General features: G+C 48.9%; 1 protein-coding gene across 1 annotated transcript; it reads right to left on the bottom strand.

The window, feature by feature from the left end:
• Positions 1-214: 214 nt before the first annotated feature.
• Positions 215-26,373, bottom strand: Plekha4 (pleckstrin homology domain containing A4). The gene is given in 21 exon segments (XM_036176530.1): positions 215-1,063; positions 1,160-1,272; positions 1,591-1,640; positions 7,990-8,151; positions 8,998-9,074; positions 9,140-9,239; positions 11,321-11,461; positions 14,066-14,164; positions 16,878-17,027; positions 17,173-17,253; positions 17,575-17,622; positions 18,371-18,454; positions 19,084-19,363; positions 19,700-19,812; positions 19,814-19,913; positions 22,121-22,230; positions 22,355-22,455; positions 22,559-22,631; positions 24,065-24,172; positions 25,706-25,850; positions 26,211-26,373. Coding segments are annotated over 20 exon segments (2,337 nt in total). The 5' UTR covers positions 25,790-25,850; positions 26,211-26,373; the 3' UTR covers positions 215-800.
• Between the last annotated feature and the right edge of the window lie 360 nt (positions 26,374-26,733).

Below are 26,733 nucleotides of genomic sequence, written 5' to 3'. Positions count from 1 at the left end.
GCAAAGCAGAAGCAGACATGACTCACCAGGATGCCTCTGTAGATACTTGCTGCTTTTCTCGTACAAAAGTTCATCAGGACAGTCCGAGAACCTCGGGCAGCCCCGAGCCTTAGAAGGTCCAGGTTTGGAATCCGGTGGTGGTCTGAATCTCACTGGGGCCTCCGGAAAATGATAACCCAAAACGGCGAGAATAAGACCACAGTTTGAGTCAAATTTGAGGCAAGCTTTATTTTTATATAGTGCACCCAAGAGCTGGCCAGCGACCGTCTCCTCTGAGTCAGGTTACAGAGCGCAGCAGCAAATCCACCTCTTGGACCCCTTTGAAGGAGTAAAATCAGGGGCAGTTTTCACAGAAGGGGGCAAAAAGGAAATACAGAAAAGCCTTAAAGAAACATCATGTGGTCACCCACCATATGAGCAGGGACGATGAGGGTATTCTCAAAAACAAATCAAGGTCACGGGGAAGGTCAAGTCCCAGGAAACAGAGCAACTCAACTCTCACAGTAATAGAAACTTATTTTCAAATACAGCATAATGGCTCCTGCCCTCAAAATGGAGTCAGGCAGTTTCCTCATTACCTGTGAATCTGAACACAATATCACAACCTTAGAGAGAATAAAGCTATTTATTGACCAACAGTTCAAAGTTTTAATCCAAATTTGGACAGTGTTGGGATAATCGATCTTTGTCCATAGTAGCCCTGCCCACCTAGAACACATGACGGAACAAACTTTTCCCCTGTGGTCCTGAGTGATCTCACACCTCAAGGCTGTGCTCCCAGCTTGTGTGAAAGAAGCAAGTCAAAAGCTGGATTGCAGCAGAGTGACTCTCAGGGGCCATGTGCCCTCATCCTGCAGTGGAGCAGGGGGAGTGTTCCCAGGGCCCCAGCCTCCTTCCCACTGGGCCAGGCCTCGCCCACTCCCTGGGCATGAGAACCCTGTGGTAGCAGAGTTAGCCTTCTGAGAAGTTGGGGACAAGGTGACCTGGGGCAGATCTTCACTGGGAGTCTGTGAGCCTGGCGGGAGACCATCTCCCCTGGAGTCTGAGCTTCCCCCTGGAGAGCCTGAAAGGGAAATGAGAATTGTTAACTTAGACATCTGCACTCCACATTTCCAGGCCTCCTCCCTCAGACCCAGGGGTGCAGAGCCTGGCACCTCACCTGTCATCAGCCTGTGCCACTGGGAAGCCTCTGTAGCTAGAGCCTGGGAGAGACTGAGGACCCGCTCCCGGTGGCCTCCAGATGTTGGCATGTAGGTTGTGGAGTGCCTGGGACTACAGAAAATAAGCCACGGGTGACAAAGAGGCCACCAAGGCCTGCTGGGATTGGTGCTTCTTGGCTTGTATCTAGAGGACTTTAAACCCAGGCCCTGTGCATTGCAGGTAGACCAGCAGTCCAGTCGCCCTTACTGGATGAACCAGGCCATGGGAGTGCTGCAGTTCCTGACTGGGCATGAGGGGCTTCCTGGCTTTTTTGCAGATACCACAGGAACTCAAGGGACTTGTCTGGTACACAGGACACTCTGAAAATGTCATTGCTTCCCTGTCTGCATCCAGATCCCCCCATCTCCACTCACCACTCTAGATCCATACCTACTCCAGGACCCAGAACTCCTGAGCCATTTCGCAGCTCCTACAACAGGCTGGAAGGAATTAGGTGGTTAGAATTCTTGCCTTGGAGAATGGTCACAAGTTCAAGGCCAGCCTGGTCTGAGTACATGAGGAGATTGTGTCCAGATGGAAAAAGAGAGGAGAGTTTGGTAGGGAAAATGGGGGGGGGGGGGGGGGGTGGCGGGAGGACAGGAAGGAAGGGAGATGGAGATAGAATTCTTGCCACTGAAGCCCGTTTTCTCTACCTCCCTCCCCAGTCTCTGCCTCCCTTCCTCTTCTCTCCTCCTCAGGTCCCACTCCCCACCCACCTACATGCAGATACCTAGGAAGGTCACAGGATAATCTGGTATCCCTCCTCTGATCCTCCACTCTTGGTGTGAGACAAGATCTCTCACTGGCCTGGAACCAGCAAGTTGGCCAGACTTGTTGTGGAATAAACTTTTTTTACACTGTGAATATGCGTCACTCTGACAGATTTAATAAAAAGCTAAACAGTCAATTGCTAGGTAGGATTTTGGGGGGCAGAGAGGATGCTGGGAAGAAGGAGAGTCACCAGCAGAACACAGGAGAAGCAAGACATGTAGGAGGAGAGGTGAAAGCCATGAGCCACGTGGCACCATGTAGATGAACAGCAATGGGTTAATTTAAGTTATAAGAGCCAGTTAGAAACAAGCCTAAGCTATCAGCTGAGCTTTCATAATTAATAAGTCTCTGTGTTGGGGCTGGAGAGATGGCACAGTGGTTAAAAGCACTGGCTGCACTTTTAGAAGACCCGGGTTCAATTCCCAGCACCCACATGGCAGTTCACAACTGTCTATAACTCCAGTTCCAGGGGATCTGGCAACTTCACACCAACACACATAAAAAAATGAAAAATAAAAAAATTTTAAAAAGTCTCTGTGTCATGGTCCAAAGAAAAGTCTGACTACAAATGGCATCCAACATCCAGGCACATATTTCTATGTAAGACCCGAGAAAGCTTTAAAAAAGGTTCCAACCACATAAAAATGGAGTCAAATGTGGCTTCCTAGTCCTGCAGTCTCTCATTCTCCTGGCTGCAGCCTGAGGACTTGAGCTGCCAGCAGGCCATAAGCTGAGCTAAGCTGTGTGGCAGTTCTAGGTTTTGCTCATAAAGACAGAAAAGGTTACAGATACACACAGTAAAGCAGGTTCAGAGGAAAAGGAAAAAAAACTCTAAACAGGTTACAATGTGTTTAACAATGTGTGTAGGCTTAAGAAAAAGAAAAGGGATATAGACAGTCATAAAAATTAAATAGTTTAAAAATAATAAAGTCTTTATTTAAAAAAAAAGAATAAGCCATGTAGAGATGGGAAATACACAGGGAGTCCGGATCCTGTAAGTTATTGTGATGTTTTTAAAATTTTTGATTGCTGATGAACAAGCAATAGTTGCTGACACTGGATTATAAAAACTGCTAAATTAAACCAACTTATACATTTAAAAATGTCTTAACTTCAAAATGAAAGTAAAAATGTTATGTGACTAAAGAAGTTGTGCTTTTATTTCGCAGAAACAAAAGGCCGTGGGTTCCTTCAAGGTTGACAGAGGTCAGGTTTGATGGGGAAGACCCCCTGGAAATCCGGGCTACAGATATAGAGAAATTAACCCAGAAAAACTATGAGACAGGTGACATGTATTTTACCTGCTCAAACATAAAAAAAAATCATCTCTGGCTGGCTTGTGTACAACACACAGTCCATATGTATGTTAACGAAGGTAAGTGTGCTACCTTTGAAAGTTTGTGTGTTTTCAGAGCAAGGGGAGCAGACACCAATGAAAACAGGTGGCCCAGGTGATCCAGCCTCTCAGAGTGTCTCTGTTGCAGTTTCCTCAGAGTTCTGCATCCAGAACAGCTTCAAGGCTGCTGACTGAGATGGTCCAGCCTCGCAGACTATTCTAGCCAGGATTTGACCATTATCCTAATTTTCTCAGGGTCCCCCAAAGATTCAGGATCCCCCCCAAAGATGTCAGTTCCCCTAGACTACAGAAAGCATTCCAGAGAACAAAATATCCACATTTCCAAGAGGTGAGGTGGGTGGGTTTTGGTCATTGGGTGGGTTATGGATGTTTATCATTGTTTACAGGGGTAAATTAGATTCAGGGATCTCTTTCTGAAGAGAAAAGGGGGGATACAATATAAAAATGATAAGATAAAGGGGTGGATTGTTGAGTCTACTTTTGAACAACCACTAGTCTCAAATATTTTACATTGGTACAGATTTTTATATACTGACCCAAATTTAAGGTTATTTTTTGTTAGATCACACTGTACATACATTTCTACTGTTTAAGGTATTGCACCTATACAGCTCATTTAACAATGTAATGTAAATTTATAATCCTTGAAAGTTATTATTATAAACTATTTAGGGTAATAAAAAAATGAAGTTAGTAGTCAGTCACCTGTAGCAATCAAACTTGCAGTCATGTCAGGCATGTTTTCAAGGTCAAACGAGACATATTTTAGATAGACAGGTGGTCTTCAAACACTTTAGAGACCTATAGAATATGACATTGAAATTTTTTGTTAAAGTAAGGTTTTCATGGGGGCTGGAGAGATGGTTTAGCAGTTAAGAGAACTGACTGCTCTTCCAGAGGACCCAGGGTCAATTCCCAGCACCCACATGGGAGCTCACAACTGTCTGTAACTCCAAGAACCGACACCCTCTCACAGACATACATGCAGGCAAAATGCCAAAGTGCATAAAATAAAAATTAATAAATTAATTAATTAATTGAAAAAAAATTAGCTTTTCATGAGAATGAGACATCTGCTCCAATTTACTTCAGAGAAGATGATGGGCATCAAAGAAACTTCATATGGGGTTTGCATTCAATGTGGCAAATCTAGCTATTTGGGTAAGACTGCTTGTCTTGACTCCTGACAATGTGCTGTACAGCTGGACAAGCAGGACACAAAGAAAAAATACTGTTGAACTTTGCCAAGACAAGGTGGGACAGTCCTTCAAAATTCCTGCTTCATAGAAAAGTCTGCCAGACATTCTGCAAAACACATAAGAAAGTAACTGTTGAACTTTATCAAAACAAGGCAGGATGGGTCTCTCAAAATTCCTGTTTCATAGAAGAGTCTGCCAGATGTTCCAGGCCTGTAGGCTAAAGATTGGATGCCCCAATGTTGTATAAGAACCTTGGGTGACTTCCAGGCAGCCAGATGTCTGTCATTTCTATAGGTTTGGAAGTGGCTTACACTGCACTTCCTGTTTACTCAGGTAATATTATATCCATTTTGGGTCTTTGATGGAGTTGAAGACTATGCAGTTTATAGTTATAGTTTTCCTTAGTTATGATAGAAGGTAAATTAGGTACAGAGCCATGGACTCATCAAGACAGAATAAATAATGGAGTATTTTCTCCAAATATGCCAAATACAAATGGACTGGACATTGTAAATGTAATTCTTATTGTATATAGTTTTACTGTGTTAGAGTTAAAAACTTTCCTTTTATTTAGACAAAAAGGGGGAAATGTGGAATAATATTTGTGTACACTGTGAATATGTGTCACTCTAATGCAAAGCCGAATGGCCAATAGCTAGGTAGGATTTTGGGGACAGAGAGGACTTGGAAAGAAGGAAGTTGCCAGCAGGATGCAGAGGAAGCAAGACATGCAGGAGGAGAGGTAAAAGCCACAAGCCATGTGGCACCACACAGATGAACAGTAATGGGTTAATTTAAGTTATAAAAGCTAGTTAGAAAAAAGCCTACACTATGAGCCAAGCTTTCATAATTAATAACGAGTCTCTGATTTGGGAGCTGGCTGGCAGGACAGAGAAAGACTCAATATACTAACTGATCCATGAGCTCCCAGGGTTCCGCCCATCTCCACGCCATGGGTGTTACAGGCATTCACTGTTGGCCCAGGCGGTCTGAGGCCCCAAAGTCAATCACTGGGCCATCGCCCTGACTCCCTCCACATTTTTATTTTTTATTTTTTGGTTTTTCAAAACAGGGTTTCTCTGTGTAGTTTTGGTGCCTGTCCTGGATCTCACTCTGTAGACCAGGCTGGGCTCGAACTCACAGAGATCCACCTGCCTCTGACTCCTGAGTACTGGGATTAAAGGCGTGTGCCACCACCACCTGGCTGCCCCCACATTTTTCAGCCAGATTCCTATGTAGCTCAGAGTGCCCTCCAAGTCATTATATAGATGAGGATGGCCTTGAACCCCTGATCCTCCTACCTCCATCTCCTCAGGGTTGGGGCGGGAGCTGTGCATCAGCTCCACTGATGTCCCACTTCTTATTTTTATGGTGATGCTAGGTGGGGGTCTCAGAATGAAATGGCCCAAAGACACGATGCTTGAACTCAGCTGTCCTCTAAGAGCATCGAGCTTACAAAGTTCTGCCATACCTATAGCGGGTCTAGTCCTGCCCTACAAAAGCTTCTCTAATTTGGATGTACATATCCCCAGAGGTTTATATGTCACAGGATTGGTCCCCAGCCTGTGGTGCTGTTGGGATGTGATTGGACCATGAGAATGTTTCATTGGACCAATGATTCATCCACAGATGAGTGACAGAACATAGGCCTGACTCCACAGCCTGAATCAGGCCACGCCTCCCTGAGGTTCACAGTAAGTCACTGCTGTGAGTTGACAACTAACCATCCGTGGCACGTGGCTCCTCCATGCTCCCTGTCACATATACCACATGGAACAAAATCGCATCATCTGAAACTTCCTCTAGCCTGACCACGGCTATAAAAAGTCAGACCTATGCTTTGGTGGGGAAAGAGTCTGAGATTCCTCAAGGGGCCTGCTCAGGGAAGGCTGCTCTCTGAAGAGGCTCCTCTGGCCTCCCGCCCTCCCCCATCCCGCTCAAGTGCTTTTTCTCTTTCTCACTTGTTGTTTTAATTTTTATTGTATGTTTATTGGTGTTTTTCTGCAATTATGTCTGTATGAGGTGTCAAATCACTTTGAGCTGGTTACAGACAGTTATGAGCTGCCATATGAGTCCTCTGGAAGAGCAGCCAGTGTTCCTAACCACTGAGCCATAGCTCCAGTCTCCCCTCCCCTCTGGGTCTCCATTGTTTCTGTCAATGCTTCCCTTCCCAGCTCACGGCCAATGATGGTCTTGAGGATCTTCTACTATAATCTTCACTGATGGGATTATATGCCAGCTTCCTTCAGGACCACTCGGTCATCTCTCCTAACATTAGGACAGGAGTTTATGGCTAATTGTGCCATTAGCAAGCAGGGCCTAGCTGGAGAAGGGGTGTGGTGAGGAAAGATACATCCTTAATCAGTCTGTCTCTCTGTCTCTCCCCCAGATCTTGTGATTTAGTTTGGCATGGCATGTGCATAGGGAGCGTGGAAGAGAGCTTCAGGAGGCACAGCCTCTCCCATGCCACATAGCAACTGAGAGCCTGAGTTCCGACACACAGACTGGAGAGAGATGCCTGCTCCCCCCGGTTCATGGCAGTTTCCTCTGGACTGAAACACTCCCTGCAGGAGCGGGGAGGATCCTGGGACTGAGGAGACAGCCAACTTCACATGTCTGGGAAAGCTGAAACTTGTTGAGTTATGGAAACTTCCAGCACTGACCGATGGCTGCAGCAAACTCTGCGGGAAGAGTAGACTGGCCAGCCACGCTACAGAGAGATCTCTCAGAACCACTGAGTGCCTGCAGTTCCGAAGACAGTGCAGCCACTGCAGCTCCGGTGAGCTGTCACTCATGCCAGGAGGGCTTTGGCAATGGGGCCGTTTTTAGGTCATTTCTACTACTGTAGGTAACCCCTCACACACCCCATAAAACCTCATGGATTCTCCAGGCTGGACTGGGGTGCAATCTCTGCTGTAGGCTGTTACGAGTTCCCTTGCTGTGCTGAGGTAACCTGAGTATGTGCGACATCTCCCCAGAAGCCTCTCACACACCTCACTCTGTCCTCCCACTGCAAGAGGAACAAGTACACGGTGGGATGACTTAGTGTGCATCGAGGAAGTGGGAAGTATTCCCATTTTAGAAAGGCAGCAGGGACTGGGGTGTGGCTGATCAATAGAACACTGCCTACCAGGCTCCACCCCCAATTTTGCATAAACCGGGCATGGTGGCACACGCTTGTAATCATGGCACAAGGGAGGTAGAGGCTGGAGGCCAGAGTTCAAGGCCAACCTCAGCTATGTAGCAAGTTCAAAGCTATCCTGGGATACACAAGACCCTGTCTAAAGAGGGGGGGGGGGGGGAAGAAAAGGGAAGGAAAAAGGAAAGGAAAGGAGAAAGGAAGAAAGGAAAGAAAGGGAAGGAAGGAAGGAAGGAAGAAAGGAAGGGAGAAGGGAGATTCAACCCAGGAACAGAGGGTCCTCTCCCACCCTGCTCCCCAGCCCAAGACCCTACTCTCCTCACCCTGGGCTCCGAGTCAGGCTGGCGTCCAGCTGGGGACAGCGCCCGCCCCAGGGTCAGGAGCCTGGGGGAGGCCGGGCGAGGGAGAGGAAGCCCACAGGCTTGGTTTCTGCGCATGCGCTCCAGCTGCTCCTGCGCACTCATGCGAGGCCGCGCCACCGGGGCCTGGGGGGAGACAGACCAAGACCCTAACCTTCCTTTCCTCCGTCTGTCTGTCCTAGGAACTTCCCACCAACAGCCTGGCGCTCCCTCACACAGCCCGAGCGGACCCCTCGCTGGCCCTAGACACAAGACCTGCAGCCGAGGACAAAGGCTTCCCAGGCCCTGTGTGGTCGGATTCCCACCCATGTCTTTGGCCGCCTTCCATCACCTGCCCCACCTTACGGAGAAGGAAGCGTTCCGAGGCATGTCAGCTTCTCCCAGAAACTCGACATTGAGTGGAAAACTTCTCTTTTTACCAGAGAAGCCTGCAGAATGCACCCACGCCTCCCAGGCTTCACTGCTGAGCCACACCCCAGCCCCTCACTGGGGATTCTAGGCAGGGGCTCTACCACTGAGCCACACCCCAGCCCCTCACTGGGGATTCTAGGCAGGGGCTCTACCACTGAGTCACACCCCAGCCCCTCACTGGGGATTCTAGGCAGGGGCTCTGCCACTGAGCCACACCCCAGCCCCTCACTGGGGATTCTAGGCAGGGGCTCTACCACTGAGCCACACCCCAGCCCCTCACTGGGGGATTCTAGGCAGGGGCTCTACCACTGAGCCACACCCCAGCCCCTCACTGGGGGATTCTAGGCAGGGCTCTACCACTGAGCCCCCTGCTTGTTTTGTTTTCAATCTCAAGTCATTGCAAGCCTATTAGTGCCATTACAAAGATGAGAAGCATAGAGGCTCAGAGGGGCTTAGTAACTACCCCAAATCACACAGCATCTGCACACAACTAGTGTTAGGAGGTCAGAGGTGATGGAGCACAGTTAAAGGCAGATTTGAGGTGTCTGAGAGACAGTCTACCTTAGTTTTCAGCGGTGGGGATGATGGTGGACGACCTTCAGGGCTGGATGCCCGGGAGACCCTTGGAGACCCAACACCTTGAAGAACAGAAAGGGACTTAGAATAAGAACACAGAGCAGTCCCACCCTACCAGGGTGCTCACCTGAGCGAGGGCTGAGGAGGGCTCTGTCACCTCCTGGGGGTCGACCCCAGTCCACCTCAGGGGACTGAGGAGAGCTAAGCTCCAGTGACTCTGGAAGGCTCTGGAAGGCAAAAAATGGGGATCAAATATTGTTGTTCTTCTTATTACAACTACCACAAATTTTCAAGTATTTACCAATTGAGGCACAGCATGGAAAATATTAAGATTACAAACAGAGCCAGATATATACTGGCTTCAAATCACATCTCTGCCACTTATGTGAGACTTTGAACAAGTTGCTTAACCTCTCTTACCCTCTCAAGTTAAACAAGTTGCTCAACATCAAAAGTATTCCACCTTTTGACATGAGGCATTGAGAGCAGTGTGCGGCTTCCCAGGAGCACGCACTGGGTGCCATGCTATGGTGTTGACCTGGCTGATGTGCTGGTGTCTGGGGCTTCCCAGTGGAGCAGCTACCTCTGAGTCACACATTCCTGCTCCTGTAATTAACCCCTAAAAACTCAGTGGTTCACCAAAGCACACTTGAAGTTTCCTTTGGTGTGGATGCTCTTTCTAGCTGGGGTGGTCAAAAATCAGGAAACAGATGGATAACATCGTAGGAATCTAGCAGTCACTGTATCCAGGGTAAAACGTTGGAGTGAACAGTTGTTTTCGACATTTTGTGTTTTGCTTGCATGTGTATCTGTGTGAAGATGTCAGAACTGGAGTTACAGACAGCTGTGAGCTGCCATGTGGGTTCTGGGAATTGAACCCAGGTCCACTGAGACATCTCTCCAGCCCCCGAATAATTATTTTCTAAAAGTACTTCAACCTTGAAGAATCATTGTGGAAAACAGTGATTGGTTTCCATGATTTGTAGAATTGTTTTTCTGAGGGGGCCTTACAGCCTTCACATGACTTTGGCCACAAGATGCTCCTGGCACACCCAAGGGTCTTGGATTATTGGGCACTGCAAATGGTACAGTAAGGACTACAGTGGTGGAGGTGTGATACTTTCCTTCAGAAAAACATATAGTACAGAGTAGATTAGAGAATGGCTGGGCAGTGGTGGTACACACCTTTGATACCAGCACTTGGGAGGCAGAGCCAGGCAGATCTCTACAGAGCAAGATCCAGGACAGACACCAAAACTATACATAGAAATCCTGTCTCAAAAAAAAAAAAAAAAAAAAAAGGAAAGAAAGAAAAGAAAAAAAAAAAAAATTTGGTATGAGAAACTTGTTTACCAAAAAAAAAAAAAAAAAAAAAAAAACTTTGTGCAACAATCAGTAAATACGCCTTTGTACAGCTGTTCAAGGTTCAGTCCATCAGAGGCTGGACCTTCTTGCTGCCACACAGGCCTGAAAATTTCATCTTGGAGTGACCTCTTTCCTTGACCAACTCATACAACACAGAACACCTTGACAGAATAATAAATAACAATATAATGCTGGGCAGTAGTGTCTCACACCTTTAATCCCAGCACTCGGGAGGCAGAGCCAGGTGGACCTCTGTGAGTTCGAGGCCAGCCTGGTCTACAGAACAAGTTCCAGTACAGCCAAAGCTACACAGAGAAACCCTGTCTCTAAAAATAAATAAACAAAAAATACCCCCCCCCCAAAAAAAAACATATATACTAAATAAGGAGCTGGTGAGATCTCCCAGCAAATACAGGTATTTGCTACCAAGTCTGATGATTTAAGTTCCATCCCCAGGGTCTACACTGTGGAAGGAGAGAACTGATTCCTATAAATTATCCCTGATCTCCACATGAAAAGTGACATGAGTACTCAACCCACACTAAAGTGTGCACACACACACGGTGACAGTGTGCACACACACGGTGACAGTGAGGGGATATCTAGATCTCCTTGGCTGTGGGCTTGTCTGCAGAGACTCTCTTGATTACATTCATTGATAGGATAAGACCCGGCCTAAAAGGGGGTACTATTGCCTGGGGTAGGATCCTGGGAACAAATAGAAGAGGATGGGATTGAAGAGATGGTCCAGTGGTTAGAGCACAGTGTTCTTGCACAGGACCCATGTTCAAGTCCCAGCATTTACATGATGGCAGACTTCAGGGGATCCAATGCCCCCCATTGCTGTGGGGTTGGTAGGTGATTAAGGGAAAGAGGAGGGTGGGGGACTCACCCAGGTTAGGACAGGTGAAATAGGAAACTGGGGAGGAGCTGGAAATCTCACCTCCCGCTCTGAGGACTCCTCTCCTTGGGGTGCAGGGGATGGAGACTTGGGCTCAGTATGTGGGGGCTGTTTCTGGGGGCCACCTAGACCTGCCAGCGTGTCCTCCACCATCCACAGCTGCTGCTGAGCAGCTGCTCGGTCCTAGGAGAAGGAAAGGCCTTTGTTCAAGAAGAAAACACAAGGACAGCAGCCCCAGATGGGCCCCACTCAGAAGGCTCCAAAGGCGCTGCATGGAGGTTGTCTTGGCTGTTTCTGTCCTCTGCTTACAAATTCCATGTAGGACTTACAGTTATGTAGCTCGGGTTAGAACTAAAAAGAGGTGAGCGGCCAAGCACACAGGTGCACACGGTGGGCTGCTTCCATCAGGCCTAAACAGGTCCAATGTGATGAGCACTTGAGGGACAGAGGCAGGAGGATCACCATATTTTCTAGCCAAATTAGGTTATGTAGTTCAAGGCCAGCCATGGCTACAATGTGAGGTCTTGTCTCAAAATAACAACAGAGACATATGGCGACATAGGCCTTTAATCCCAGCACTTACTGGGAGGCAGAGGCAGGTGGATCTCTGTGAGTTTGAAGCCAGCCTGGGCTACAAAGCCAGTTCCAGGACAGACACCAAAGATACAGAGAGACCCTGTCTCATACCACCCCAACCCCCCAAAAAAACCAACAACAAGAACAGAGAATGCCAGAGAAACAGTTCTGTCCACAAAGGGCTTGCTGTGCAAGCGTGAGGATCTGAGTTCAATACCTAAATCTCAAAAAGCCAGACCAGAGGCACAAGTAATCTCAGTGATGCCTGGGGCTCACTAGCCAAGTAGTCTAGTGCCCAGTTGAGTACAGACCAATATGAGACTCAGTCTGAGAAACAAGGTGTACAAGGTCCTCTGGCTTCCACACGTGCACACACACCTGCACACACTCACACACAAAGTGAAAGAGCGAAGAAGAGAAAGAAAATCTGGGAGAAGGGAGAGAGAGAAAGAGCACAGAAAACTCCCAAGGATAAATTTAACAGCAACTGACTGGAAGCGGGTGCTAGACATGAACTTTCAGGGTGGAAGGAGACAGGGCTTAGTCGTGGCGTTTAACAGTACACGAAGGGCTTCACTTGAGAGGAGACATTTCGAACCTGCCCGAGAGCAGCTTTCTGAAACTAGGTCTTTAGGACCATAGGGGACTTAGGAAGGAAGGAGGAGCAGCCTGGGCCAGACTGATGGTTAGGCTGGGTCTAAGAGTATTTCTTTCCATCAGGGAGGGAGGGAGGGACGGACAGACGGATGGACGGAGGGGAAAAAGAGAGTGTTTCCAGAGAGGGTTGACTGAGGGGGAAGACCACACTGACCTTAGGTCACACTGTTCCATGGGCTGGGGCCCCAGAATGAATAAAGGAGACAAAAGAGAAAGCCAAAGGAGAGGTGGATCTCTATGAGTTCAAGCCAGACTGGTCTGCATGGCCAGTTCCAGGACAGGACATCACAGCTACCTAAAAGACAGACCTTGGGGGTGGGGGTTGCTGGATCAGGGGTTACAAGTACTTACTGTTCTTCCAGAGGACTTAAGTTTGGTTCCTAGCACCCACATCAGGCAACATATAACTGACATATAACTCCAATTCCAGGGATTCCAACACCCTCCTGCTGTGGGATGTTCTGTATGTCAAATGTGTTGCTCTGATTGGTTAAAATAAATAAAGTGCTGATTGGCCAGTAGCCAGGCAGGAAGGATATGGTAAGAGGGACAAGAAAGAGGAGAATGCTGGGAACAGGAAGGCTGAGGAGAAAGAGAGACTGCCAGCCGCTGCCATGACGAGATGTAAGGTACTGGTAAGTCACAAGCCACGTGGCAAAGTATAGATTAATAAAAATGGGCTAAATATAAGAGTAAGAGCTAGACAATGGTAGGCCTGAGCTAATGGCCAAGCAGTTTAAGCAATATAAGTCTCTGTGTGTTTACTTGGTTGGGTCTGAGCGTCTATGGGCCTGGTGGGTGAGAGAGATTTGTCCTGACTATGGGCCAGGCAGGAAAACTCCAACTACACCCTCCTCTGGCCTCCAAGGGCACACACACACACACACACACACACACACACACACAAATACATGTACAAACACATAAATAAAATGTAATAAATCTGAAAATGTAATAATGGAAGCAAGCAGAGTATTCTAGACTAAAGCATTCTAGAGAGTGAGTAAGCTAGAGTGATGCCAGCATTTCCTGACTCTTCTCTTTTTTAAATGTTTATTTTTATTATTTTAAATATGAGTAGATATGCGTGTCTATATGTGAATGTGTGCATTGAGTGCAGGTACATGTGGAGGCCAGAGGCTTCAGATCCCCTGGAGTTGGAATTACAGATGATTGACAGCCACCATGTGGGTGCTGGGAACTGGACTATGGTGCTCTCCAAGAGCAGCAAGTGCTTTTAACCACTAAGCCATCTCTCCAGCCCTGACTCTCTGGGTCTTGATCCACTGAGTTTGAGAAATCCTCGTCTACTCCTGCCAACATGAACTCTGCCTTACCTCCCTCACAGTGAAGAACCATATCCTCAAACATAAACCAAAACACAACCTAACATAACACAGTTCCCGTGATTGCTTCTTGCCAAGTATTAGGTCACATCAAGAAGAAAGTCACTAATGGAATGGGTGGGACTCTGGCTCCCAGACACTGCTGGAGCGTCCACAGTTCCCAGGTGGCTTTGGTGCTGTGGGCAGGGAGGGGAGGGTGGGGGTGTACCTGGGGGGACCCGAGGTGTAGGAGGTACTCAAGAGTCTCCCTTAAGGTGCCCAGGTCCTGCTCCAGGCCGCTGTACGTGTCCCAAACCTGCTCTCGCTCCTAAAGTTTCAAGAAGGGGGAGATACAAGATTAGTCCCTCAAACCACCCAGATCTTACCCAGGCTAAGAAAGAGGGAGGCTCCCTCCAAGTCACCTCACTCTAGATGGACTTCAACCCCATGATCTTCTTTGTCTAAATTACTGGGAACCCCAGGCCATATGCCACATGTGATCCCTGTGGACACAGGTGGATCTTAAAGCCACGCAGCCTAGCAGCACACAGATAAAATTTTAAGTATCTGTTCATTTCTGTGTTTTTTGTTTTGTTTGTTTGTTTGTTTTTCAAGACAGGGTTTCTCTGTGTAGCTTTGCGCCTTTCCTGGAACTCACTTTGGAGACCAGGGTGGCCTTGAACTCACAGAGATCCGCCTGCCTCTGCATCCCGAGTGCTGGGATTAAAGGAGTGCACCATCACTGCCAGGCTCATTTCTGTATTTTAACATGGTCCTCACAAGGATCATATGAAATAGATACTATTTATTTTGTTAATTTTTAGGTTTATTTATATGTATGAGTATTTTGCCTGTATGTATGTGTGTGCATCGTGTGCATGGAGGCTAGAAGAGGATGTCAGATCCTCTGGAACTGGAGTTACAGATGACTGTTAGCCAACATGTGGGTGCTGGGACTTGAACCCAGGTCCTCTAGAAGAGCAAAAGTGACCTAAACCATTGAGCAATCTCTCCAACACATTTTTTTTTTTTTTTTTTTTTGAGATGGTCTCACTATGTAACTCTAGCTGTCCTGGAACTCACTAATAGACCAGGCAGGCTGACCTCGAACTCACAGAAATCCCCTGCCTCTTCAAATACTATTTTTCTTATCTAGAGAAATGCCTCGACTGTTTAGATAACCTTTTTAAGGTCACAGTAATATTGAGAAAGAGTTCATTGAAAGCTAGAAAGCCCATGTCAAATCACCTACGGAGAGCAAGTGAGGTCAGCAGGAAAGGGTGCTTGGCAGCAAGCCTGAAGAACTCTTCCATCCCCAGAAACCACACAGTGAAAGGCAAGAGCCAGCTCCAACAAGTTGTTCTCTGACACCACCAGCACACTGGCACATGTACACACAATTCATTTTTAAATGTTTATTTTTATGTGTGCAAATGCTCATGCATGTTTGGAAGTATGAGTGGGAAGGATGGCTTGTGGGGGTCGGCTCTCTTTTTGGGACATGTGGGTTCTGAGAATCAGGTCCTGAGGTTTGGGGGCAGGAGCTCTTACCTGCTGAGACATCTCATCAAACCAACACACAGAATAAGTAACAACAACAACAATAATAAGCTATCCCTTTGGTTTCACTTTGCAGGGCATGGTGGCACACGCCTTTAATCCCAGCAGAAGGAAGGCAGAAGAAGCAGAACTCCATGAGTCCCAGGCCAGCTGGGAATACATAGTGAGACTATTTCAAACAATAAGATAAAATCAAATCAGATCATCTTATAATTGAGGGCCTGGGTTCACATGTATGTATGTGTGTAGTGGGAAATCTAGTACAGTATCTAAACATCAGAATGAGATAGTTGTGTTCATTATATCTAGGGTAAACATCAGAATGAATAGTTTGCACCCCTGGAGTGTATTGCTTTATTAGGTACTGCAAACAGCGCACAGCACAATAAGGACTAAAGCCGCAGGCTTGTGGTGTGTTCCTTCACAAAACATAGATTAGATCAGGGCTTTGGGATGAGGAACTTGTTTTACTCAAAAAACAACTTTTGGGTAACCATCAATAAACATACCTCTGCAGGGTTGCTTGGGGTTCAGCTCGTAGAAACTCTCCCTCCCTGCTGCCACAGAGAGCCTAAATTGCATCTTGGAGTGACTCTTTCTTTGACTGACCCATGCAACACAGAACACCCAACACCCTACATATATGTTCACATATGTGCACATATATGCTTATATGCACATATACATATGTATAATAGAAAATAATAAATTCATTGTAAAAATCAGCCTCTTGGCCAGATGCGGTGGCACACACATTTAATCTCAGCACTCAGAGGTAAGGACAGGTAGATTTCTGTGAGTTTAAGGCCAGTCTGATCTACATAGTGAGTTCCAGGACAGCCAGGGCTACATAGAGAAACTCTGTCTCAATAAAACAATAATAATCATCATCATCACCATCATCTCTTAAGCTACTAAATTAAGTTTTGTTACTGCTTGGTTGCTTGCCCCGCACCTCCCATAATGATCAAGATTATGGGTTAGGGCTGGAGAGATAGCTCAGTGGTTAAGAGCACTGTCTGAGTTCAATTCCCAGCAACCACATGATGGCTCACAACCATCCATAATTTGATCCGGCACCCTCTTCTGGCCTGTAAGCATACATACATGCAGACAGAATACTGTATACATAATTAATAAATAAATATTTAAAAAAAGATTATGGGTTAAAGAAGCCATAAGATGGCCCAATTGGTAAAGGCACTTGCTGCCAAGTCTGACGGGCTGAGTCTGATCCCCAGGACCAGCAGGGTGGAAGATGAAACCAATTCCTTCAAGTTATCCTCTGACCCTCACATGGGTGCCGTGGGATACACTGGTGTGCATGTATACACACACACACACACACACACAATGAGAACACAGTTTTAAAAGATTATAGATTTAAAATTGTGACCAGGCTGATGATTCACACGTGACCCTCAAGCCCATACAGTCTCCACTGCACAAGCCTGAGAGTTCTGCCCTTCCCAGATGCTCACCTGAGCCAGGTGACACAGAGTGGCCCTCACATTCACCAGCCGGTCCTGTAGAAGGCGTTGGCGACCCCAGGCCTTCCCCGAAGCTGCAGCCTCCCTAGTAGCCTGGCCCAGCTGCTGCCGAGTCAGCTCCAAGGCTGCCTCTAGCTGCTCCTGCACAGAGAACAGTGGTCAGACTTCTGAAGCCACCTCCAACCCAAGAAGATGAGTGTGCCCCCAGTCCCTCCGGTGGGAAGCAGCTCCACTCTCACGCCTGGGGAGGACTCAAGGACATGAGCAGCTCAGGCCCTCCTTGCACCTTCTCCTCCTGCCTCTTGTCCAGATCCTCCTGGATCCGCCTCAGGAGCCGGTCCTGCCCACACAACTTGGTCAACAGAGTCTGGGAGAAGTTGAGAAGGAAAGTGTTTATGGACCTCACCTGGCTTCCCCCGACCCCAGCTCCATCTAGAACAGAGGTTCTCAACCTTCCCAAGGCTGCGGCCCTTTAATGCAATTCCTCATGTTGTGGTGATCCCGATCATAAAATTACTTTGTTGTTACTTCATAACTGTAATTCTGCTACTGTTATGAATTGTAATGTGAACATATGCAACCCGCGGTGGGGAGGGGGGTCTGGACCCACAGACTGAGAACAGCTGGTCTAGAATCTTTTCTCTTTGACTCTGAGAACTTGACAGGAATTGGATCTGGGAGAACTTACATCCGTTTCCAAGCTCTGATGCAAAGTTGGGTCTGCTGGGGGGCCTGGCTAAGGAGGAGAAAATTCCAGGGTCACAGGGATTTGATGGCCATTTTTATAAACCCTTCCATCAGCCCCCTTTGGCATGGCATGCTTTTTAGCCCGAGGGCTGTCATCTTCTCTGCTAGCAGTAAGAATCAGATCATTAAATCCAAATTTGAATGGTCTACATCTTTGGTCTTCCCCTGTGGTTCTGAACACCACAGCAAAAACCATGTGGAAACAAATTCCGTGTGACACTTGTTAGGTCTCAAAGAAACTTGGGGCAAAAGGCTGAGGTGCCTACTTAACACAGCAAAGAGGGCTGGCCACCAGCCTCAGCGATGCGCCCCACCCCCACCCTGAACCTCTCCAACCGGGAGCTTCCCTTCCCTTCCCCCAGCTTCTCTGATTCCTATATAACATCAGCCACGCGGTTTCTTGATCTCTCGTCCTCCGCTCCTCTCTGCCCTCTTTTCCTATCTGCCCCGCCCCTTTCTCTCCTGCCATGGCCCTGTTCAGTGTGGACTCCTCCAGATGCCTCTGACTGTCCCCTCCTTGTAGCCACGTAAACCTTCTCCTTGACCCACACCTAGGCACAGTCATGTGCTCACTTTTTCATCCAATGCCTTGTTTCATCAGCCATGGGAAAACAGTAAGAGAACCTACCCAGGATCCTGAATGGTCTTTTCAAGGCTCCTTGTCAACCATCCTGGGGAGTAGGGAGGTCAAGCGAGAGAGGGAGTCTAGTGGGTTCCTGGGGCTGCAGGAAACCTACCAGCAAAATCATGGAGGCCCGGGTCCCAGGGGGTCTTGGGGGCAGCTGGAGATAGGTGGAAGAACCAGAAGAGGCCTGGGTGGACTGAAATAAAAATGCTTAGGAGTGGCTGGTTAAGCCCTAGTGGCACAGGCTGTCATTTCAGCTACTCTGGAGGCCTAGGTTAGAGTGAGTTCAAGGCCAGCCTGGGCAACTTAGGGAGACCCTGTCTCAAAATAAAAAGTAAAAAAGGTACTGGAGAGTAGGTCAGTAGTAGAGTTCTTGCCTAGAATGGCCAGGCTCTGGGTTTGGAGCACATACACACATCTTCAACTATACTGGCTCCACACACACAGGATATTAATAAATGGACGAACCTGGCAAGGCCGCTAAGGGCTCTGGGAAGTTAGCTGCAATATTCTAGGCTATAAACCCATGACTCTTAGAGAAATTATCAAGCGGCTGGCTATCTTGAAATAATAACTGGAAACCAAACCATGCCTCAGTTTGATGCAGAGCATTGTGGACTACAATACCCACAATGCACAGGAACAATGGCACAAAAATAATCCCGAGGCCTGATGGGACTTGAAATCCACTAGCCTTGGATTTGGGGAAACCAGTTGCATTGTGAACTCTAATCCCCAAGATGTCCGTGAGGCGTGACTCGATTGCTGGCCTGGAAGGAGAGCTTGGAAGCCTGACGGGAAACGCAGCCCGCTTTCTCCGCGCACCTGTGTTCTAGGCTCTTGTCTCCAGGGCTGCGGACTCCGGGGTGGCCGACCTCCGCCTGCTTCGGAGGAGGGTCCTCGGCGTGGAGTGGGAGGTCGGGAGAGGGTCTGTTTTTGGGGTCCCCAATCCAGAGGCGGTCGGACATCAATGCGACTCAGGGGAGTGTGAGGTCGGGCTGGAAAGGATATGTCTCCTGCTGAGAGAGGGGGTCGCCGTGCCGGGGCAGACCGAGGACGGGGAAGGCTCAGAGGGGAGGGCGGGCGGGAGAGGGATGAGAACAGCCTATGGAGAGGAGAGAATCAGGGAACCGAGTTAGTCTGAGCCCCTGCTCCCAGTCCACCTCACTACCCAACAAGGATGTCTGGCTTCCCTGTCCCTCTCTGCTGGGCAAATTGTGGGTTCCCTTTGGGAACACCTGCATCCACTTGCAAAGGACCAAGCCACTACCAAGGTCTCTCCAGGCCTCTTCCTTCCCAAGCCGCGCCTCCAACTGGCTCCTCTTTCCTTAGACCACCAACCAGCACCTGGGCCAACTCCTCCTTTAACTCCTCCTTCCCTTACGGCACGCCCTGGTATTGATAGTGCTCTGCCCTAAACCCCCAGCGTGTCCCTACTTACTCTGGGCTCCTGGTCCTACTCCACGTGTCGGACTGAAGATCAGCTGCAGGGCTGGACGTGTGTATTCCTTGTCTGCCGCGACCTCTGGAGAGCCGAGCTACCTCTGGTGATTCCTGAGGTGCGCCCCTCTTCCCTTCTGCTCACCTCTGGGGGACCCCCGGGTCCCCCGGGTCCTTCCCCGGGCTGGGGTCGTACAGGTGACCTGGGTAGTCCACTAGCAAATGGACACATAAAGTGACATTACTCTTGCTCCTAAAAGGTCACTGGGTCTACCGGTACAGGACTCAGTGTCCTGCGGTCTAGAAATTGAGGCAAGCTGGGGAAATGCCTGAGACAGTCTGACATTTGGGGGGGAAAATTGTGGGGTGAGATGATGTCATTTTGAAGCAAGCATCTTTATAGCCCAGGCTGGCCTGGAATTCTTTGTGATTATCCAGCTTTAGTCTCCCAAGAACTGTTGTTAATACTTTTTTTTTTTTTTTAAACTTGGCCATCGTGGCTGAGTACAAATGGAACCCTTGCCTCCACCCCCCAATAAAAGAGAAAAAAAATCAAATCTATCAGGGTAAGGTGGTGCACACCTTTAATCCCAACCCTGGGGAGGCAGAGGCAGGTGGATCTGAGTTCTAGGTCAACCAGGGTTATACTGTGAGACCCTGTCACAAAAACCAAAACTAACCAACCAAACAAACAGCTAGGCATGGCTCTGTGTGTCAATACCTAAGGAAACTGGGGAGCTGAGACAGTTGGACCCTGAGAGCTTATGGACCAGCCAGCCTAACTAATAAGCAAGCTTCCAGCTCAGTGAGACCCCCATCTCAAGGCAATCGATGGACAGTAATAGAAAAATACACCCGATGCCCTGCTCTGGCCTCCACATGCGCTAACACAGGCATGTGCAGTTGTACACACACACACACTTACTTTAAAAATAGGCCTGGGGAGGTAGCTCAGTACTAGACAGCTTGCTTAAAGTATGAAACCCTGGCTTCAATCCCCAGCCAATAAGCAGGAACTGGGGAGGTAGCCTAGCAGTTAAGAGCACTTGCTGCTCTTTCAGAGGACCCAAGTTCAGCTCTTAGCACCTACACTGGGCAGCTCACAATCACCTGTAACTACTTCAGTTCCAGAGGGACCCAACACCTCTGGCCTGCACCAGCATCCAAACCCATGTGTACAGACCAACACAGGCATACAACCAACCAAACACTCACACAGGGCTAGGGGTATGGCTAGTTGGTAGAATGCCTGCCTAGTGGTATACAAGAGTTCCTGAGGACAAGTCTCTACAGGACCAGGTGTGGCAGCCCACATCTGGAATTCTAGCACTTGAAAAGTGGAACCAGTGTGGTCAGAAGTTCAAGGTGATCAACTACACAAGAGTTCTAGGCTGGTCTGGACTACTGGAGACCTTGTTCAAAAAACAAAAATAGTGTGGTTGTATATGCCTGCCTTTAATCCAGAGGCAGAGGCAGGCAGAGCTCTGTGAGTTCAAGGCCAACCCAGTCTACATAGAGTTCCAGAACAACCAGGACTACATAGCTCCTCCCTCAAAAAAAAAAAGTAATAAATAAATACATTTACAGACATTTCTTATGTGGCCTGGCCTTGTAGCTGGAGAGATGGATGAGGTTAAGAGCACTTCCTGTCCTTCCAGGAGACCTGGCTTCAATTCCTAGCACCCTTGAGGCAACTTACAACTGTAATCTCAATTCCAGGGGATCTGACACCCTCTTCTGGCCTCTGAGGGCACAATGCACATATGTGGTACACATACATACATGCTAATAAACACATACATGAAATAAAAAGAAAATAGTCTTTTTAAAAGTGTGGCATGGCCTTCAAGCTGACTTTGTTTAGTGGACACAAGCCAGGACTTAGTATCCTGAGAATGGAAAAGGTTTCTAACTCTTGGGCAGAGCTGAGAATGTCTACTGAGTATGTTGACTGAATCCTCAGTTGGGAGTCAGGCTGGACAAGAAGGTGGGCAGATTTTTTTTCCTGCTTTTTCGAGACAGGGTTTCTCTGTGTTAACAGCCCTGGCTGTCCTGGATCTTGCTCTGTAGAGCAGGCTGGCCTCAAAGTCACAGAGATCACCTGGCTCTGCCTCCCCAGTGCTGGGATCAAAGGCATGCGCCACCCTGCCCAGCTTGCAGGTTGGCAGATCTTAAAAGTTTGCAGGTTGGCAGATCTTTTTGCTATTGGTGGAAGTTCCTTATGTGTGTATGTGTGTGTGTGTGTGTGTGTGTGTGTGTGTGTGTGTGTGTGTGTTGGCGTGTGTTAGCGGGGGGGGGGGGGGGGGTGGAGATGGTGTCTTTGATGGTCGGGACTATTAGGAGATAATTAGTAATTGCATACTTAAATGACTGCCCTGCAAAGGGAGGAGCTTGATGGGGAGCATGCCTGGCTTTCACTCACCAGTCTTCCCCCTCAGCACGAGATGCCCTTCCCAGAGCCCGCAGCCAGCCTCTTAGGTCCTCCAGTGTGTCAGCTGCAAGGACATAGGTCCTCATGCCTGGGTGCTCTGCCTGCAAGGGACAGAGGCTTGGGACCAGAACTCAGAGGAAGCATGGTAAGACCTCTTCAAATGTGGACCAAGGACCACCTCACGTTCAGGCCTACCACCTAACAAGAACCCACAAACATACTCACTGTGAAGGTGAATCGCCTGCCACGTGGGGCTCCTGGCCCATCTGGCCTGACACTGTAGCTGGGCAACAGCACACTGCCCAGGACACTCTCCTCTCTGCTGTCTGCAGAGAGGGTTAGGGGCAGAGGTCAGGAAGGTGTCAGGGCAGCTAGACTCCAGCCCGCCCGAGAGAGGTGCTGATGGGAAAGGACAGCTGGGACACTGACCCTTGTAGTAGAAGAGGCAGTGACCTGACAGGACGAACCAGCGGCGTTTCCACAGCCTGAGGCCTGAGCTGTCCTAGGGAGAGAGACAAGAAAGAGGCTGAACAGAGAAAAAGCTAGATAGAGAAAGTGACCCAGGGGGACAGAGTCCAGAGAGGCCGAAGGAAAGAGAAATGGGCGGCAGAGACCCAGAGAGAGGCGGGCACACTGAGAGGGTGAGAGGGAGTGAGGAATGGGGGAGTGGGCAGAGGGACTAGGGGGGCCTATAGGCATGTGTTGGTTTGATGGATTCATATAGTTGAAATCTGGGGGCCTGATTGAGTGGTAGTGCATCTGGCTCTAAGCTTGGCCACTTTTTCCCCTTGAGACGGTTTTTCTTGTAGCCCTGGCTGTCCTGGAACTCGCTCTGTAGACCAGGCTGGCCTCGAACTCAGAAATCTATCTGCCTCTGCCTCTGCCTCTGCCTCTGCCTCTGCCTCTGCCTCTGCCTCTGCCTCTGCCTCCTGAGTGCTGGGATTAAAGGAGTGCACCAACACCACCCGGCTTAAGCTTGGCCAATTTTAAACTATACCTTAGAATAGTCTTACCTCGTATGGTGGTGGTGGCGGCAGCAGCAGCCAACACCTTTAATCCCAGGATGTGGGAGGCAGAGGCTGGCCTGGTCTACAAAGTAAGTCCAAGACAGGCTCCTAAGCTACACAGAGAAACCCTGTCTCAAAGAAAAGAAAAGAAAGGAAGGAAGGAAGGAAGGAAGGAAGGAAGGAAGGAAGGAAGGAAGGAAGGAAGGAAGGAAGGAAAAGTCCTACCTCTACTAGGACCTGACTTTCCATGGAGGTTTTAGAAATTTCTGGAAGGTGTGGTTAAGATTATTCACCACAGAGGTTTCACATACAGGAACTTTGTGCAGATGTTCAAAGCCTGAGATGTAGAAGGTTCCCTATCATGTGCTGTTCCTTCTCCACAAACTCCCAACAGCCTATTCAAAATGTTGTGGGTTTTGTTTGTCTCAAGTAGCCCGGCTGGCTTTGAATTTGCTAGGTAGCTAAAAGCTCCTCCTGCCTCTGCATCCTTAGTAATGAGATTATAGGCATGTCCATTTACTTATTTACTAATCCATTACACAATTCTTGCCTCACCCTGATCATCATCTTGATATCTTTTGATTTGAGACGGGGTCTCTCTCTCTATGTTGTTCTGGCTGTCCTGCAATGTAGACCAGACTTGCCTCTACCTCAAGAGTGCTGGGATTAAAGGTGCATGCCATCATGCTCTACATCCCACCTTGATGATCTTAAATATGGCCTAGATACCTGTTCATCTTATATGTGTATACCCTGTGTCCTGGGACCAGGAACATGAAATATTCAAACACAGACAGGGAATGAACGGTTAAGGTTACAATAACAGGTCAAGGATGAAGCATAAGAAGCGTATCGTGTTAGGAGTGTGGAAGGAAACTCAGTAGTAGGCCTCAGCATCCAGGGACCACAGCTTTCCCCCGAACCCTACCTGCTTATGCAGCCAGCCACGGATGTGCACGGGCAGGTTGGGGTCCCGCCGAAGTGCATTGTTCCTTTTCCCAAAGGCATGGACCTTATGTACGGCGCGAGTAGGTTTCTGAGGTACAATAGGAACCGAAGTGAATGAGGGCTTCTCCTGGGACTGGCTAGAAGCCAGGCAAGGAGATAGAGGGTGGTGGCACATGCCTGTAAAACCAGCATTGTGTTGGTACAGGAGTGTCAGGAGTTAACGTAGTGAGTGCCAGGACAGTCTGCTGTTTGAGACCACGTCTTAAAACAAACAACAACAAAAATGACAAGGGATTTAGTTAGCTCTGTTAACACAGCGCTTCCTCATCATACATGAAGCGTCAGTTCAAATCTCAGCACTGCATAAACCAAGGGTGGTTGTTCACACCTGTAATCCCATCACTCTGGAGGCAGAATTGGAAGGGCAAAGTGAAGTTGCACACTTTTAAACCCAGCACTCAGGAGGCAGAGACAGGCAGATTTCTGAGATCAGCTAGGTCTACAGAGAAAGCTCCAGGACAACTAGGGCTAGGGAGACCCCGATGACAACAAGTTTTAGGTCAGTTTTTTGCTACATGGGGAGTTCAAGTTCAGCCTGGGCTCCATGAGACCCTGTAGAGTGTCCTCAGCAAGAGCACACTCTCGGCCACCACAGCCAGGGATGCCAAAGAACCTCTGCAATCCACCTGGGAGTGTGGGCTGGGAGTCCTCCACAGGAGCATCTTCCAAACAGAAGTCCTGGTAAATGAAAAGACAGGACAGCTTTGCTGCTGCGGCAGAGCGAGCCAGCAAGCAGGTTCAAGTGGCGATGGAGCTTCTCATCCTCTCCTTTCACAAGGGGCACCCGTTGAACGAAACACGGGCTGCCTTGGACCAAATCTCTCTGGGCTCTGAACTTAAGGGAGTAAAGTGAATTTTTTCCTAGGTGATGCTTATGTAGCCCAGGTTATCCTCAAATCACTATGTAACCGGGGTTGACCTTAAATTTCAGATCCTGCCTCTACTTCTAGAATGTTGGAATTTGAGGTGTGTACTACCATACCTGGCTTTTTCTGTCTTGTGTTGTTGTTGTTGTTGTTTTTCAAGAAAGGGTCTCACTATGTAGCCTTGACTGTCCTAGAACTCACTATGTAAACCAGGCTGGCCTCAAACTCACCAAGATCCACCTGCTTCTGCCTCCCCAGTGCTGGCTCTGGTTTAGGATTTTGTTGTCTTGCAGGAGGGTCTCACCTAGCCCAATCTGTATTCCTGCCTCCACCTCCCCACTACTGGATTACAGTTGTGAAGCACCATGCCTGGTTGTTAGTGGGTGGGTTTGAGGGTTATAGACTAGGCAGGAAGTCCCCTAGTCCAGTCAAGAGCAGCCATCTTCTCTCAGTCTATGTCTGTTCTCCTGACTTAAAGTTAGGAAAGACTGAGATGGGTGGGGACAGAGCTGGGAATGTCTCTAAATTCCCAGCTGCAGCTGATGCTCAACGAGGGACCAGTCTGCAGACCCAATCACTAAGGAGCCTTGCCATTGACAACTGGAGTCCCAGTGAGGCACAGAACCCACAGTTAGTAATGGGCCAGGGCCACCCTTCGCCCCGTCCTCCCTAGCCCATCTCCGAGCACTGAGGACCTTGGTGCCCGGGCTGCTCAGAGACGATGTGGTGGAAGCACTGCTGGCCAGGCTCAGGCTGCTCCGGGGTCGGCCCTGCTCCATCGAGAGCGTTGGGAGAAAGGGGCTGTGTCTCTCCACTGATGGGGGCTGAGGACAGAGAATGCTAAGGAGAAAGAAACTGTTGTTTGAGGACTGAGGGCTGGGGGAGGCCACGGCCAGGGATCACATACCAAGAGCAGTGCCAAGAGAGGTGGGCGGCTCTGGCAGCTGTGGGAGGGGGCAGCTGTCTGCAGCCAGGCCATAAGAATAGGGGCTCCTTTCTTCCTGCCCACTGAACTCTGGCTAGGAATGCACTCTATGCATAGGGATTTGACTCCCTGCCTCCTTCAGGGTGCCCTGGGCTACCTGTCCCTGTCTTCTCTCATGAACCCCAAAACCATCTTTGTCAGCTCCCCGAGACAAGTCCTCCGACACCAGGAATGAGCATCCGGACAAGTTCCTCCCAGCCCAGCCAGGGACTTACCCAGCTCCCGTGTCCCAGTGACAGGGTCTGTCACCTCTGTGTCTCAGACACTGCCTCTCACAGTTGTCTCTCCTCACCTGATGTTGTCTCTCCTCACCCCGTCCTGGTTGTGAGTTCCTGCTTGCTCACCCTCCTCTCTCTGTCACCTCCTCTCTGCAGTCCCTCTCCTTACCTTACTGCTCCCGTCTTCCCGCTCCCCCCGCCCCCTCCCCGTTATTCTCTCTCTCCACACCCAGTCTTCCTCTTTCTCCCTGACCAGACCTGTTTCCTTTCTTCTCTTTCAAATACTCTTCCTCACTTTCTCTCTTCCTCCCTCTCCCGGTTTCTCTTTCCTCTCTGCTGGGCTTTCCCTCTCTCTGGCAGCCGCCCACGCTCCTGCCTCCCCTCCCAATCCTGGCTGTCCCCGCCTCTTCTGGCCTCCCCACTACAGCCTGACCCCTGGCTCAGCTGCCCCCACAGCTAAGGGGAGGGATAGGTCTCCCCCAACTACTGGCTCCCCTAAGCTGTGGCTGGGACTCCTCAG

Source organism: Onychomys torridus, chromosome 1 (assembly GCF_903995425.1).
Source record: "Onychomys torridus chromosome 1, mOncTor1.1, whole genome shotgun sequence".
Lineage (NCBI taxonomy): Eukaryota > Metazoa > Chordata > Mammalia > Rodentia > Cricetidae > Onychomys > Onychomys torridus.
Note: the sequence above shows the minus strand (reverse complement) of the source record. Positions and strands in the feature narration are given on the sequence as shown.